The sequence below is a fragment of the Scophthalmus maximus genome, chromosome 21 (assembly GCF_022379125.1).
Source record: "Scophthalmus maximus strain ysfricsl-2021 chromosome 21, ASM2237912v1, whole genome shotgun sequence".
Lineage (NCBI taxonomy): Eukaryota > Metazoa > Chordata > Actinopteri > Pleuronectiformes > Scophthalmidae > Scophthalmus > Scophthalmus maximus.
In genome coordinates this window covers 14135001-14150615 of record NC_061535.1, presented here as the reverse complement: position 1 = coordinate 14150615, position 15615 = coordinate 14135001, and the positions used below count along the sequence as shown (strand labels likewise).

Sequence of the window (15615 nt, the reverse complement as noted above, 5' to 3'; positions counted from 1 at the left end):
TTAACAATTTCCTCAGCGCCGTCGCCTCTGGTTCCAGCTATTTAACAACAGCCGGCGTATTAATAACTATCTGATGTGTAGAGTCGAGTCTGTTACTCTGAGATTTATCCCGGATGATATAAAACATACCTGTGAGGACGGTGAACATGTCGCCTGCTGTCAAAAAGTTACTTTTCCCTCCGTAGCTGGAGGAGAAAGTCCAGTTGAGCCGTCTCCGGGGGAGTTCGGCTCACGGAGGAGGAAACACGGAGAGGTTTGATTTTTAAAGATATTTAATTGTGTCATATAAATATTCAGTACAAAATATCACGTTTTACAAAGCAGATTGATGGACGGCCAATGACGTGTGGGGGGGCCCCGTTACACTAGCACAACCTCTCAAAATTGTTTCTACATGGACAAAACTCCACTTGCTCAATCACATTGTCACCAACAGCATGTTACCGTAGTCGAGGCCGAGCGAGTTCTACACATCAACAACCACAGATCTACTGTATCCGGAGTGAGGGGTCCCCGTTTAGTTGCCTCGACGTAGAAGATTCAAAAAAAAATCCAGGAAACGTGGCGTGGCGGTACGTTAACATTTTTCACCTTGGTGGCAATTATTCGCCCGATGATAAAACACCGGCGCGTCTTCGTGATGGCAATATGCTGACATCGTGTGTGGAGGGCGAGGGAAAGCGGTGAGCGCTGCTGCTGTCGTGCCGATCCTCCATTTGGGACCTCGCCTCGCACCTCGAGGCCAGAAAGGAAGCTGTTTTCTGTTTTTTTGAGTGGAGGGTTTTTAAACCCATTAAATGCTTATCATACTGTAGCGACAGAAATGGCCACTTACACAACGGGAGCTCCAGCAAAAAAAAATAATAAACCAAAACAACGGAGCAGAAAGAAATCTCCCGACCACCGTGTTTAGAAAGTGTTTGATGTGCCGCAGCGTTGTTGGCGTCGACTAATAATTCCCAGGACAGAAAAGGGAGAAACGATGCCGTCGTGTTTTGGTATGTCTGCGTCACGTGTCCGGTAAATGTCAGGTCTCTTCACAGGTCGGCCATTTGCTAAAGCGAGGGCCGATCCCTTCATCGCCTCGACGCTCTTTCGGAGCTCTTACAGTAATTTGCGAGTCGTTTCCAATGTTTTTTTTTCTTCTTCTTCTCTAAATCACATTTAAAAAGGAAAACCGTGTTGTGTTCTCGCTGCAGGATTTATGTTCTGACCTTCTCTCTGAGCCGGCGACGACACACCTCCTGCCTTCCAGAGACGTATCCGCCGCGGCTCAAAGGTCAGGTGCCCCCTCGATCAGCCGCATCTTTATGGAAAAAGCGGGTTTGTTCGTCCCACGGGAAATCAGTTGAGTAGAGTAAAGCCCCCGAACACCAGCCCCTGTAACGACGGGCAGGGACCAGAGTACAGTACAGAGCAGGAGACAATACTGGTGTGTTTTTTTGCTTTTTGGCACATTTCTGTTAATATACATCCAGGATTTGATACCGTGTTTTTAATGCCGTCAGTCAAAATGCTCGTTTAGATGAATCTGATCTCAAAACTGTCGATTTTTCTCACATTATTCAATGTGTTTATAATTCAAGGCAACTCCTCTTTGAAGTAGGCAAACTTCAACTTTGAACGCACGCTCCGTATTTCCCCGTGAATTACAACCGTCGAATGGTGTCGTTTCTTAATCGTCTGGAGGGAAATTAAATCGACCGCTTTTTTTTACGGGAGGGAAAATAAAATTTGCACGATGAATTTTAACGGCAACTGTGGCGATATTGTTTCGTCCAATCTAAATTTTTAATGCTGCCGCTTCGAGCCTCGGGGGGAATCCTCCCGGCGCTCGGAGCTCCAGTGCCAGAAACGACCATCGTGCTGCTGTCGTCGGTCAGATGAGCCAAAAGAAAAAAGTCCCATCAACACCAGTATTCTCCTCTCAACCGAGCCTGGCACCTTGTAGATGAGTTGATTCGTTTTTCTTTCTCGGCGAAGTGTTGAATGTAACACTTCTCCGCCAGGTGCGTTTTTCGGCCGGAGGGAGTCGGCCTCAAAAATGCTTCTGACGACATTCAGGTGAGCGCGTGTGAATATTTGGTATTTCCGCTCACAAAATGCTAAAAGCTGCGTGGGGATGAAAAATCAGATACCGTAGAAAAGAAAAAGAGAAGACAAACGCGTGTGTTTGTTTGTTGATTCCCACAGTCCTTTTGCCACAGCTGAAAAGAGCATTCGCCACTTTGTCAACAGCAGTTTGCCAACGAGGACAAACACCTCTGACATCCAGAAAACCCAAAGTGTCCGGCTGTGGATAAGTGGCCGAAGGAGGGGGCGCGTCACTCGGACCCTGGAAAAACAAAAACAACTGTACAGCGTATTTGCATCATGTCACCGCACGTACACAAGCTAAGATAGAACTCACAATATGCAGCATGTATTATTTTTTTTGTCCCAGAAACACTGAAAAATTACATCGGCATATCTGTTGGTTTACAAAACTGCTCGTCCAAACGTGTCCCATCACAGGCAGCTTTGGAAAAAAACGAACAAAAAAAACGAAAAATAAAATATGAGTATAGATATATTTGGGCCTCATGTGCACAACCCATATACACGACAAAAGGAAAAAGTCTCCACACAAAGTCTCTTTTCCCTGCGCCCTCGCACAAACGCAACTAACACTGACTGGACACACAAAGCCTACGTCTGGTCGCCGGAGGGACAACTGAAAGGTGAGCGATGGCGGCGAAAGAGCACTCGGACAGATCAGCGTTCGTTCCCCTGTCCCTCGCCGCGCGCGCGCCGGAAAGTTTCTTTGACGCTGCGCTTCTCCCTCCGCGTCCCGTGTGCCGGGCTCTCGTTAGGAATCCCTGTCGCTGTCGTCGCCCCCGTACATGTCCGCCAGCTTCTTGAACCGGGGCCCCCACTCGCTCAGGTAGTTGTAGTCCTGGTCGCCCTCGGTGGTCACCGACTCCAGCGAGCTGAGGGACTCCGCCACGGAGCCGTTGCCCTCGTAGGCGTACGTGGCCAGGGAGTCGTAGGGCGGCGCCGTCGGGTCGCTGTCGTTGTCCTGCAGCCGGTGGTCGATGAAGTCCCGCACGTCCCCGTTGTTGTCCCGCGCCGGGGGCAGCGCGGGCGGCCGCCGCACCGGCGGGTAGAAGGTCTCTGGGACGATGTCCCGCCGCTGCTTGCTCTCCTCGATGGCCTCGGGGTTGCGCAGCGTGCCGATATCGAAGGCCTGCGTGTCCTCCTCGCCGCCGCCCTCGTCGTTGTAGCTGACCACGTTGTCCCTGACGTCCTCTTTGGAGATGATCAGAGGCTCCTTCTTCCTCTGTCTCCTCAGGGCGGCAAACAGCACCACGATCACTACGGGGGAGAAAAGAATACCAGAGAGAACAAATAAGAGTCGGGCGACTTCTTTGCTGTTGTTTCTCTTTGCTCCTCTCTCCTTGTTCTGAAGGCCAGCGACTGTCCGGGGGGAACAGTCGCGTGTTCACTGATATTCAGGGACTCTGTCTGACTTTGTAGAGGATGCATTATGTATTCTCCTCCTTCCTCAGGGCCACCGCCGCTTAAGATCACAGAGGAAAATACAGTTTTAAGAACACACAGCAAATTACCTTGTGTGCTAGAAACGCAGCGTACTGTATAAACCGCCGTGACATTGGAGCGGCGCATAAGAAGCGGGGGAACATCAAACACGGAGTCAATTAGTATCTCTACGTCCTCCGAATATGGTCCGGACATATATGAGCATATATAATTTTTCAGCAGTTAAAGGAGGTGCATTCTGGGTAGTTCACTCACTGAGCAGAATGATGACGCAGAGCAAGATGGCCACCAGCGCCCCGGTGCTGAGGCCCGCCCTCGCCGTCAGCGCCTCGGCGTTGCACAGCTTCATGTTGCCCTCGCGGTCGCAGGTGCACACCCTGATGGTGAGCGTGCTGGTGCTGCTCTGCATCGGGAACTCGCCGTCCGAGATGACCACGGGCACGTGGTAGACGCTCTTCTGGAGGCTGTTGTAGCTGTTCCTCCGCGTCAGGATCCAGGCTGTGTTGTCTTCAAAACAGCAACGACAGGGAATCCTGTTACTACGCAGCGATCAACAGCCTGGAATGAATGTTGGAGTTGACCTCTTCTTGGTCCGTCCATGTGACGTTTTAGTTACCTTTGTTGTCACGGACGGAGAAGTTGGCCTTCCCGGCGGCCTCCTGTGCGAGACTGAAGAAGAACCGGTGTCCTCCGAGCGGCTCGTCGGGGTCGGTGGCGCTCACGGTTTGTATCCTCTGAGATGGAGAAAGGAAACGAGACGGGTGAGTGACGTCCGAATCGACAACACGCTGGTGAACGGGAGCGTGTCGCAAACTGTGACCGGTCATAAAACCCTCATATTAATCATTTATTCCACAGACGGCGACGACGAGCCGAGTCGGGGGCCCGAGGACGGATGTCGGCAGAAGCTTCAGTGGACGAGCCGCAGTGTTTCCGGGGCAACGCTCTTTTGACAGAGAGTTTGACAGTTTGGTTATCGGCGACAACACGAAGCCCACGAGCAAAACGAACGGCGTAACCGGCGGCAAAACGCGGCGGAGCTCGATGCTGCGGGTGCAGCGTTTGCTTTCACCACGTCTGGAACTGGAGGCAGTGAATCTATCAAAAGAACGGATGGAACCGGAGGATTTGAGACAGAAATATGTGACGGGGAGTCAGACAACAGGGAGCGTTTCAGCAGGACAACGGCCCGAAAGGCAAAAACCTCCCGCAGCACGACAGCGATTGAAAAGGAAAAAAAGATGAAATGTTTTAACGAGTCCTGATCGGAATGTGACAAGAGGTCTCAGCTTCTGATAAACTATATACTGTCGTCGGTGCCGACTCAGGTTTCACCTCCGTCCATCTGCTACTTACACCGGAACGCTTACTCTGCTTCTTTGCTGTAGTTTTGTCTTTTCCGTCCTTTTCCTATTTACTGTATCGAATGTGATCTGGACATGCTCCATATGAACTGTGCCCCAAAAAACAAACACTTAAGAGTTGCAGGAGAAGCAAAGGAGCAGAAAGATGCGACGAGAAAACATCTCAGACTGTCGTCATTTCCTGAGGTACAGTTTTTTGGGTTTTTTTACAGTTTCCCCAAATTTTAATGAAGTAAACAATGTAAATTATTTCTCCTGCAGCCGAGTTCCAATATTCATCATGCAACATGGTGAAAAGGCATTTTTCTTTTCTTCTTCTTTGAATACCGCCGAGCACGAGCCAACGAGTCGATCAAGTCACGTGTCGTCTCACTTCCTGTGAGCAGCGACGAACTCGTACAGTCGTGGGATTTACAAGTGACACTGACACGACTCGCTGTCAACAGTTCACGTCCGTGGTGTCGCGGCATTCGGGGGAAATGGCGGCGGCGCAACTGAGAAGCAAACTGTCAGACTGTGGCTCGTCGGGTCCTTCTCTCTCCATCATGTTCAGACCTCTACCTTCAGACACCGTCTGCTGCGATTTGACGCCAAACAAATAAAACTCAGTTGAATTCCGCGGATTCTTTTTCGAGCCTCTTTGACCGTGGACGTGTTCTTGGCCTATTTAATCATATGAATATTTAGAGGTCAGAACTGTTCTGAAAACTCTCCACTTGAGATGTGAGGTTATGAAAATCAAAAAAAAAAACCACAAGGTCCCCAGATGCATCGGTCGCCCTTCGCATCTCGTTCTCCTCTCAAACACGTAACAGATTCACAAACTCTCTCCGAGTGCCGCTAATTACATCATGAGGACCCTCGCGTTCCGTCGCACCCACCTGATTGGCCTTCGCGTTCTCGCACACAAACGTCTCGTAGTTGGTGGCGAACGTCGGGGCGTTGTCGTTGACGTCCAGCACCCGGACGAAGACCGGCACGCGGCTGATCTGTCGCGGGTTGCCTGGGAAACGAGGAGAGCGGACAAAGCAGGGAAGAGTGAATTTACTGAAAGGAGGCAAATTAGAGAAAGAATTTCTGATTTTATTTTATTTTTTTAAAAAGAGAAACTCCTTAGTAGATTAGAAAAGCCCTTTTGCAATATGATCAAATATTATTTCAAAGCAACGTTTCTCATAAGAGCCTGTCGGTTTTCTCACATTTTTTTCCCCCCACTTCAACACACAACATTCAGCGGTTATCATCAAAGCTCGTATCAATCCACCAAAGGGACGAGGCGAGGAGCTGCTGCACTCACTGAACTCGGTGGCGAGGACGGAGATGTTGTGCCAGGCGTTCTCCTCTCGGTCCAGCTCCCTGAGGATGAACACCGAGCCGTTGCCCGCGTGGACGTTGAACACTCTGTCCATGTCTGTGCGTCGATCGATAGAGTACCTGCACAAAACACACACACACACACACACACACACACACACACACACACAGGGAGCGGCTTCGTGAACTCGTGTGTGGAAACGGTCACGTGTGCGTGTGTGAGACTGTAAATTGTTGTTCCCAGTTACTCTTTGTGAAATTAAACCATAGAGATATAGATTCAGGTTTACACCAGTTCACAGTGAAGTCGTATTGAATTCCACGTGTTGCTCAAACCAGTGAAAAATTATATTTTACCAGGATCAACTGCAATATCATAAATCCTCTAAGTCAGTCTGAGGATTACTCCGACTTAACGAGCACTTTTCCAGCGCTAGTTTTTTTTTTTTTTTTTTGCAAATGTCATCCCACAAATTTCTGATTAAATGATTTAATCTGACATCACATTTGATTTAAAACGTACTTCTGCTCAGCAAACGCCAACAAGCAAACTAAGAGACCTGGACGCTGCTGCTACAAAAAAGAGCGCCAAAGTTAGGAACTGAGCCAGCAGAGCGTTAATTATTAAAAAAGAATATTGCGTCGTTAATGGATTACTTTGTGATATGAGTCTCTGTTTTTCTGTCTGTCCTGTGTGTATGAATGTTTCATGTTTTCATGATGTTGATGTATCAAGGGGAGTGTATATTTTTGTTCTTGAAGATGGAAGGTGGAAAGCATCAAACCAAATAAAAATCAATATAAATAACAAACAGAAAATGGATTTTAATATTTACTCTCGGGAGTAAATGAAACCGGAGAATATCCGCCCCCTTCTCCGTCGGAGGATCTGAGCGCTGATTGGCTTTTGCGACACATGCAAAATATTGGAATATTAAAAAATCGAGCCGGCGAAGCTAATGCCGTGAATTTTGCCTTATTGTTCGCGTCGCCCGGCCCCTGCGTTGACTGTGCGCTCACGCCTTTCGTGTTTTTGGTGAACTGACCCTTTAACACACCCGCGACACTAACGGCCTGTCACGCACACGCACGCAGCCAACAGGTTCCCCAGTCGTGTTGTTCATCTCTGCAGACGACTGTGATACATCAGTGTGATTAATGGAGTAGCAGGCGTCAGGGGGAGAGAGACCCCCGAGGGGGGACCATGGACCGGGGGCTCTCGCTGCACCGCTCTCCCCTCTCTTCTCTCCACACATCTCCTCCTCCCCCGCATCGACCATTTTAGTGTCTCTATCTAAACACTCCCTGCTCGTCTCCGGCTCCTCCGCTGCTGCTGCACCGCCGGGCCCCCGACCGGCCGTAACTCTAACCTTGTTAAATCTGCGTCGGCCCCGGGCTTGGCTAATTGCTTTTCTAATATTCCCAATAATTCAGCTGGCTGGGCTCTAACCCCTTCCCCTGATTAATGGCGGGGAGAGAACTGCGCCGCGCCTCGTCCCGACCGGCCGCCGCAAAGTGCTGCTCTCAGCGGGCGGCCGGGGCGGGACGGACGCGCAGGGACGTGATCTTTTGACTCTTTCCTCTCTGCAGCAAGCGACGTGAGCGACCACGGGACGTCAGTGTTTTCAGAAGAACCAGAGTTTGTCCAGCAGAAGAGTTCCACTCGGGATCAAGGTTTCTAGTACGACGATGATGCGTTTGTTTGGACATGAATTCAATTATCACATTTTCAGGACTAATTATTTTCATCATCCAAATGATGCTGCCACTTCTGCATGACTGAAATTAATTGTTTGACTTGAAAATGTCAAAAGTGTGGAATGTCCATCTCGAGACAAAGTCACTTGGCTTTTGTCGTCCAACAACAAAAGATGATTCATTTGCTTTGACAGAAGAAAAAGTCTGAAATCGTTTTTCCAAGCGAAGACGCCAAAGTTGAATTCAAGGGAACATCATTTTAATTTTATTTTTCGAACAATCCTCAAGGTCCATCTCATCTTCACTGCGTCCTGCAACTTTTGATCTCATCATTTAATGACCTTCATCGGAACATGGAATTCTTGATTCCTCTGGTTTTTTTCAGACCAATTCAACGACGTTGTCCGACATGAAGACGATCGGAACGGAACCTCCAGGTCACAGCCTCTCGTGTACCGACGTGGCCGCCGTGTTACTGGACGATGCAGCAGATGATATTTCGAGTGAAAACTCAGGCCACAACTTGTAAACTTTTTTAAAATTCACTTTTTGGTGTTCATCTCCAAAAGTTCGCCCTTTGCTAGGCTGAGGACTGGAGACGGAATATTGCGGCTATTAAAGCGCTTCATTGAAACAGGACTAATAAAAGTCCCACTAAAGGAGTCGGCAGCTTTTTCACGAGGCGTTTACGCCCCGGAGCAGGGAAACTGCAGGATCGACTCGGAAACAACAGGAAAAACAGACGTTTTCAAGTCGTTTAACTTCCATCACTGTGACGCCGAACAACTTTGACCGAGGGGAATCATGACGTCACCGTGATGCTGATGCATCAGCGCCCGTCTGCACACGGCGCCTGAACCGTCCAGCCGCGCGGGGGCGAGAGAGAGAGCCGCCTCGGCTCCTCCTCCTCCGCCGCGCCGCTCTAAATGCCACGGGGGGGGGGGGGGGGGGGGGGGGGGGGGGGGGGGGGGGGGGGGGGGGGGGGGGGGGGGGGGGGGGGGGGGGGGGGGGGGGGGGGGGGGGGGGGCGACCCCTCCTCGACGATGGGCGATAAAAAAAGGAGAATGATATCATATTTGACACCTGCAATAAAGTGGTGGAACTTCAACCTTGAGAGGCAACTCCCTCGGAGCGTCGTAAAAATGATAGAAAAGCCTTTGCGGCGGGGGGTCGGAGGCGCAGCGCTGCCATTACTCCCACTTAATAGAGAACGTGCATAATTGCGTGTCCCCTGGAGTCGTGTGCTGTGAGTGAACCTCCGTCACGTCACAGAGCTAAGCAGCGTTCTGTCATGTCGAATTGAATGGGATTCTCTCTTACAAGGCCTGAAAACTGTTTATGGAGAGTGTACGTTGAAGGACAAAGATGCTCTTGCCACATTCAGAGCTGTGAGACACGCTCCTCATCAACAGCTCCTCTATTGCATTATTATATAAGGCGTTTGTTACATTAGGATCATATGGGATAATTCAAAAGAAATTCTATACTCAAGGTTCACTTACTCGCTTTTGTTCGTTTGTTTCTTTTACCCTCAGCAGGTTGTTGTTTTTTTTACTGAATGCGACTTGAAAGCTCTGGAAGAAGCAAACGTATTGAACCCGAGTGAAATGTAACAAGGTCATTTCATCCCACGACACACAAATGACACACAGAGACGGTGCTGAGTTGTGAGTGGACACGAATGACGCTTCACTCGCCCGGAGTTCAACGTCGTCAGCCGCCGCACGTTCTTGTGTTTACTACGAGAATTCTCTTCTGGTTTCGTGTGACCGACCTTTTTAGAATTAGGAGAACTTCAATCCCTAGTTTGGTTTTTGCACATTTTAATTCGACTTCCAAGTGCGTGTGCCAGACATTGGACCAGCTGACTGCAAACACGTCACACTGTACACTCGGCCCTTTATTTGTGATTGACAGCGAAGGACAGTCGGGAAATGGAGTGACAGGGAGAGTCGGAGGCCCGAGGCCTAACGTGCCCTCGCCGTGCAGCTACTGTCATTTATTTGTTCATTGATTTTTTTGGAACTGTACAGAAATGACTCATACATACATATGACTTTAAGTAAGTGAAGTTCCCTTTAAGGGGGGGGAGGGGGGCGTCGTACCTGACGAGGCTGCTCTTGTCGTCGGGGTCGGACGCGCTCACGGAGCCGATGACCGCGCCCCTGGCCGCGTCCTCTTTGACCTCCATCACGTAGCTGGCGCGCTCGAACACCGGCGGCTCGTCCACGTCCTCCACCACGATCTTGACGGAGGCCTCGTCCCGGAACGGGCCCATGGAGAAGAAGCGCGGGCTGAGGTGCACGTTCTCCACCTGCACGCGCAGGCTGAACTGCCGCTTCCGCTCAAAGTCCAGTGGCTGCGGGGGCGAGAGCGAGAAAACACACGTTGGTTATCTTGAGAGGAAAGAGAAGGAGATCTACCTGTGATGTGTGTGTTTGTGTTCGGCTGTTGAGTTCGGGGGGAAACTCGTCGACACTTGGAAGCATCCCGGGTCAGGTTGTGATTTGATTCATTTAAAGGACAAACTTTCGCGGAGCGTCTTCTGATCCGAGTCCCGGTGGTACGGTACGCTCGGACAGAGGCTACGGATGCAGAATTCCGTAGAACCCTTTTGTTTCCTTTCTGTTTCTTTCCCTTCAGACAGATAAAGACGAGCGGCGCTCTGCAGTCGACTCGTCTGATGTTTGCTGCTGTTTCAACTTGATTTCCTGATCCCCTCCTCTCGCTCGCTGGAACAATCAATCAAAGTCGTCTCTTGATGTTCGCTCGGCGACATCTGTTCATTTTGGAGTTGTCTGCTTTGTTCAAATTAAGAGATCAGTGTTGCCAGATTAGTCTCTTTTTTGTTTTTTGCGCCGCGGAGGAAAAGGAACGCGGCTGTTTGGTCTTGTCAGACTTCGTCGCGGGTGTTTTCATTTTGACTTTGACGACGGGAAAAGAAGAATATATATATTTTTCCGTCGATTAGCGCGGATGATGAGGAAAGGAACCGCAGCGCAGAGCGGTGGTGTTCTGCTGAAGGACACGTCTGTCGAGCATCTGTTGGACGGCGGCGACAAAAAGCATAAAGTGAAATGGGAGCAGGTGTCGCTCGCACGCGTTTCTTAACTTTGGTATCTCACCCGAAGCTACTTTGTGGCGGAAGGTAACCGTTTCCTGTCGGCTTTCGCTTCGCCCCCTTAGTTTCCTTTCAAGTGAAGCAGCTTTGTTGTGATCCTGCGTCGTCCTGCAGCCGCCGCGCTCACGTCCCCTCTGATGTGCGGCGGTGATTAGTGGCCCGCGTGCGGCCGCCAACGTTTCCCCGCTGTCATGCGTGCGTGTGCCGCTTTCATGTTCCCTATTCGTGAACTTTTTATTGCAGACACTGAGGTATCTCCCCCCCCACCCCCACCCCAACCCACCCCCCTATTGATGGAAATAATTGGCTACGCGCTGCATCTTAATGACGGCGCTGCGCCCCGGTTGCTGGAGCAGGAGAGCTACTGTACATATGAAAGGACGCTCAGCGCCTCCGTGATCGTTGGAAACAGCCCATGAAGGCTCTGACAAAATACCCCGGATGGAACCAACCGTTTTTCCTCCTGAAGCCATGAATAATAACATCGCATGAGTCATTGATTTCGTGGTGGGGGGGGGGGGGGGGGGGGGGGGGGCAGGGAGCAGGACTATATGATGCTTTGATGGAGGGGGGGGGGGGGGGGGGGGGGGGGGGGGCTCTCCTCGACGAGCCCATTTCATTAGTAGGTTCAGAACTGGGGCATGCCCACACACACACACACACACACACACACACACACACACACTACAGCACCGCCGCCGCGGCTACAAAAGGCAATTATGTCATCCTCCACTTAGTGATGGCATGATGGAGGCGATCGATCGCCGTGCTGCAGGGAGGGCCGCTTGATAAGGCAACCGCCAGATTCTGTTGAATACATCAGCGAGCGCGCCGCAGATCCATACCGAGCGTCAATACTCCTGCCTCGGCCTCGGGCCGAGAGGAAGGACGAGTCTCGCCCTCGAACCCGGCTGGTGGAATCTAATAGCTCCTCTTCGGGCGGCCTCCGCGTCTGGCCCCGTCACGATTCGGTACATTGTTCCCTTCATCGAAAGCTGTTTGTTGCATTGTTTCCCCCTTTCAAAAGTTGGTGATATACAAAGGAGCAGCTTCGGTTTGAGGCATTTTCCTGAACTTTTCCGGAGGTGAGATCTCGAATGTTGCTCCGGATACTTTTCACAACTTTTCAGCCCGATAGTAAAATATTTAATACAGCAGGAAAAAATCTCTAGAAGATTCTCAGAAATGATTCTGCTGTGTGTGAACGCGTGCGACTCTACCGTTATCCCCCCAAAATCAACCAGGACGTTCATCCAAAAGACCTATAACCTTCCTACTCGATTCTTGACGATTTGTAGAAGAATATTTCACGACAAAGTCACAGAAGTGATCCCTCGCTTGTATCAGTCCCATCGGACGCAAGCGAGATGGACGACTGGAAGTCTGCGTAGACATTATTAAATTCTCCCTGGTAAATATGAAATCCATGTTAGTGTCATTCTTGTTTTGTTCAGTTTGCTTCCTCTGAGGCGGGAGTGAGGGAAGCCTGGCAGGCAACGCCCAGGGCAGTAAAAAGGGACAGCAAAACATATATAATGAGTTTTGTATCAAACTTTCTCAGGATTCTGTTCAGAGAAGTTTTACTCTAGAAACCTGTGAACCTGCACAAACTTGAATTTGTTTTTTCCGTGGTTGCATGAAGGGCCGGAGTTGGCCAACCAGGACAACCCTGTCAACGTTTCGCCCCAGTGGACGCGACCCCACCCGCTGACCTTCCTCAGCACGATCACGCCCTCCTGCGTGCTCCGATTGGTGGCGACGTCGAACACGCCGGGCCCGTCGCTGCCGATGATGCGGTAGTCCATCTCGGCGTTCTCGCCGATGTCCCCGTCCAGGGCCCGGATCGCTCCCACCGCGTGGCCGAGCTCCGTGGTCTCGGGCACTCGGAACTCGTAGAGGGCTGCGGAGAAAAGAAATGCGAGAAAAGTGAGTCGGACATTTGACCAAAAAGCTAGTTAGTGCCGCAACATTTGTAGATGAGCTGTGAAGCAGGAATTTCATATGCGGTAAAACACATTTCAGACATTTTGGCCCTTTTTAGCATAAGAGTGTGGCATCGAAGTTCAGGACATAGAACATCAATCATGGGCCCAATTTGCTCAACGTCATAAATTAATTTTCTTCTCCTTCTTTTCTCCCCCCCCCCTCCTATATTGTGTGAGATGATTTCCTGGTCGCAGGCGGAGGGATTGATGGCGGCCTGTCAGGACGCCGCCGCCCCGGCTGCATCTCGTATGCTTAAATAAATAAATGGCCCGACGGTGGCAGGAGGGAGCGTCGTGTGTCACACACACACACACACACACATACACACACACACACACACACACACACGCAGCCCGCGGAGACAAACACCACTGACACACTAATAAAACACGCTGACAGTGTTTTGGCAACGCCTGAGTCGGCAGGTCGCCGTGACGCCGACACTCCACACATACATAAACACACACACACACACACACACACAGGAAAGTGAGGCACCATACACACACACACACACACACACACACACACACAGGAAGGTTTCCCTCGTCAAACAGGTATTTAGCATCGGGCGGAGAAGAAGAGGCATCACTCCGGCAGACAACAATGATATCGCTCGCTGACACTCTGCCTCCTCTGGGTGTCCCATTACAATATTTCTTTTCTCTTTCTCCCTCTTTCAATCTTCCCCCTCCTCCCTCCATCACAGGCTTGTCTGTTTGTCGTCTGCCTCGCTCTTCCTCCATCTTCCCCCTCCTGTCACCTCCTCCATCCCCGTCGTATCCATCTCTCTCTCCCTCATCTCCTCCAGCTGTTCACTCACTGGCAGTGGAGCTGAGATGACAGCATCTGCCTTCCTCCCCCCCCAAAAAAAGTGGGAGGGGGGACGGGGGGGGTGATGACAAATGGGGGGGACAGCGGGAGTTCTGTGGTCGTGTGTTTGCCTTGCGTCCTCCCACCGTACAGTTAGCTCTCGCCGTAAGTGAACGGCAACACAGCGACGCCCGGTAATCTGTCAATCTGATCCGGCACGAGAGGAAGTGAGGCGGGCGGGAGGGAGGGAGGGAGGGGGGGAGGGAGGGAGGGGGGCGAGAGACAAAGGGAGACAATGTGTGAGACTGAAAAGAGAGTCGGGGAGGATTGATGTATCGCGACCGAGAGTGTGTAAAAGAAAAAACGGAGAGAGCAAGGACGGTCGGAGCACTAAATGGAGAACATTGGTTTTTATGGAGTAAAAAAGCGGCAGAAGAAGAAGAAGAAAGAACTTAATAACGTCAGAGAGACAAAGAGGGAGAGAGAGGAGATAAAAATGTACTCTCGTCATTTAACAGGGATTACAGGGATGATCTGATGCTCTTTGCGGGACCTTTGGCTCCGTCGTATGGCTCTATATTTAATTATTCGCTGCCTTTAAGAGGAGAAAACCCGCAGAGCCCCCCCCCAACCCCCCCCCCCCCCCCCCCTGCAATAATCCAAATTCATTTTGAAACTGACACCAGATGGGGGCTGCTGGCACCGGGCTCGCACTGACGACGAGTGGCTTCCACGGATTGGTCACTCCGTGTGTGTGTGTGTGTGTGTGTGTGTGTGTGTGTGTGTGTGTGTGTGTGTGCGCGTGTGCGTGCGTGTGTGTGTCCAGGTGGCTGCACTCACTCTTGGTGAAGCGCGGCGGGTTGTCGTTCACGTCGGAGAGGGTGATGCTGACCGTGGTGGTTCCGGAGAGGCCGCCCATCTGTCCCGCCATGTCTTTGGCCTGGATCACGACCTGGTAGTTCTCCTTCACCTCGCGGTCCATGCCGGGCAGAGCCGTCTTGATCAGGCCTGAGGGGGGAGAAAGAAAAACACACATACACACATTTATTTCGGTCATTTTTATAACGGTTTTTTTTACTTTATTTAGTAAACTGTGGAACATCTGTATTTTTCCTCTTCACTTTCCATAAACGTGACCTGAGAACACAAGAGGACCATGTGACCTCGTGACCTCGTGACCTCGTTGACCCGGTGTCGGCCATTTTGGGAGCAGCAAACGCTAACTCTTTAATGTTCGGGAGCATAAAACAAAATAAAACCTGTCATCCTGTAACTTCCTGAGTTGTGTGACACTCCCTCTCACTCACTGTATCTACTGTACGTGTTGTTCTGGCTGCAGCGCCGCGACTCTACGCTGATTTTATATTTCTTGTTTCTGCACAGAGAGGAAGTACCACAACCACAAAGAGCAGCAGCAGGAGGCCCATAGATAAACTGTAAGTACAATATGAATACATAAACAGCCTGTACAAGTAGCTGTAATATGCACAGTTTGAACGATGAATACACTCGTTGACAGAAAACTACTTGTGTTTTGATAATCAATATTTAAAATACACTAAAACCCCAAGTTGTTGTGGAGCTTCTCCATTGTGAATATTTTCTGTTTTTCCTCCGTTTCATATAATATTAAAGTGAATTTCTTTAGTTTTAGGACCAATTTATTCATTTTTTATTGTTTTCTGGCATTTTACAGCCTTAAATTTTATCTAATTCGTCAGGACGATAATCAGAGGATTAAAAGATGGGGTCGAACTTTCCCTGCTGCGGGCCTAACAA

At 50.4% G+C, this 15615-nt stretch overlaps 1 protein-coding gene and 1 long non-coding RNA gene across 4 annotated transcripts in view; one reads left to right on the top strand and one right to left on the bottom strand.

Annotated features, from left to right (window-relative positions):
* Window positions 1-254: 254 nt before the first annotated feature.
* LOC118290901 (cadherin-6-like) overlaps window positions 255-15615 on the bottom strand; it is a 49463-nt gene continuing 34102 nt past the window's right edge. For 2 of the 3 annotated variants that reach the window (XM_035618646.2, XM_035618648.2), the window contains exons 5-12: window positions 14677-14844; window positions 12750-12937; window positions 10022-10275; window positions 6202-6338; window positions 5786-5907; window positions 4157-4274; window positions 3796-4047; window positions 255-3354 (exon numbers count right to left, since the gene is read on the bottom strand). In XM_035618646.2, coding sequence (XP_035474539.2) covers window positions 2849-3354; window positions 3796-4047; window positions 4157-4274; window positions 5786-5907; window positions 6202-6338; window positions 10022-10275; window positions 12750-12937; window positions 14677-14844 — 1745 coding nt within the window. In that variant the 3' untranslated portion in view covers window positions 255-2848. Of the gene's footprint in view, window positions 3355-3795; window positions 4048-4156; window positions 4275-5785; window positions 5908-6201; window positions 6339-10021; window positions 10276-11041; window positions 11292-12749; window positions 12938-14676; window positions 14845-15615 lie in introns of those variants that run through there. The other variant, XM_035618649.2, reaches the window with a different exon arrangement.
* On the top strand, window positions 3939-7032 carry LOC118290903. The gene is made up of 2 exons (XR_004786502.2): window positions 3939-4301; window positions 4399-7032. It is a non-coding gene; the product is annotated as an uncharacterized LOC118290903 (long non-coding RNA).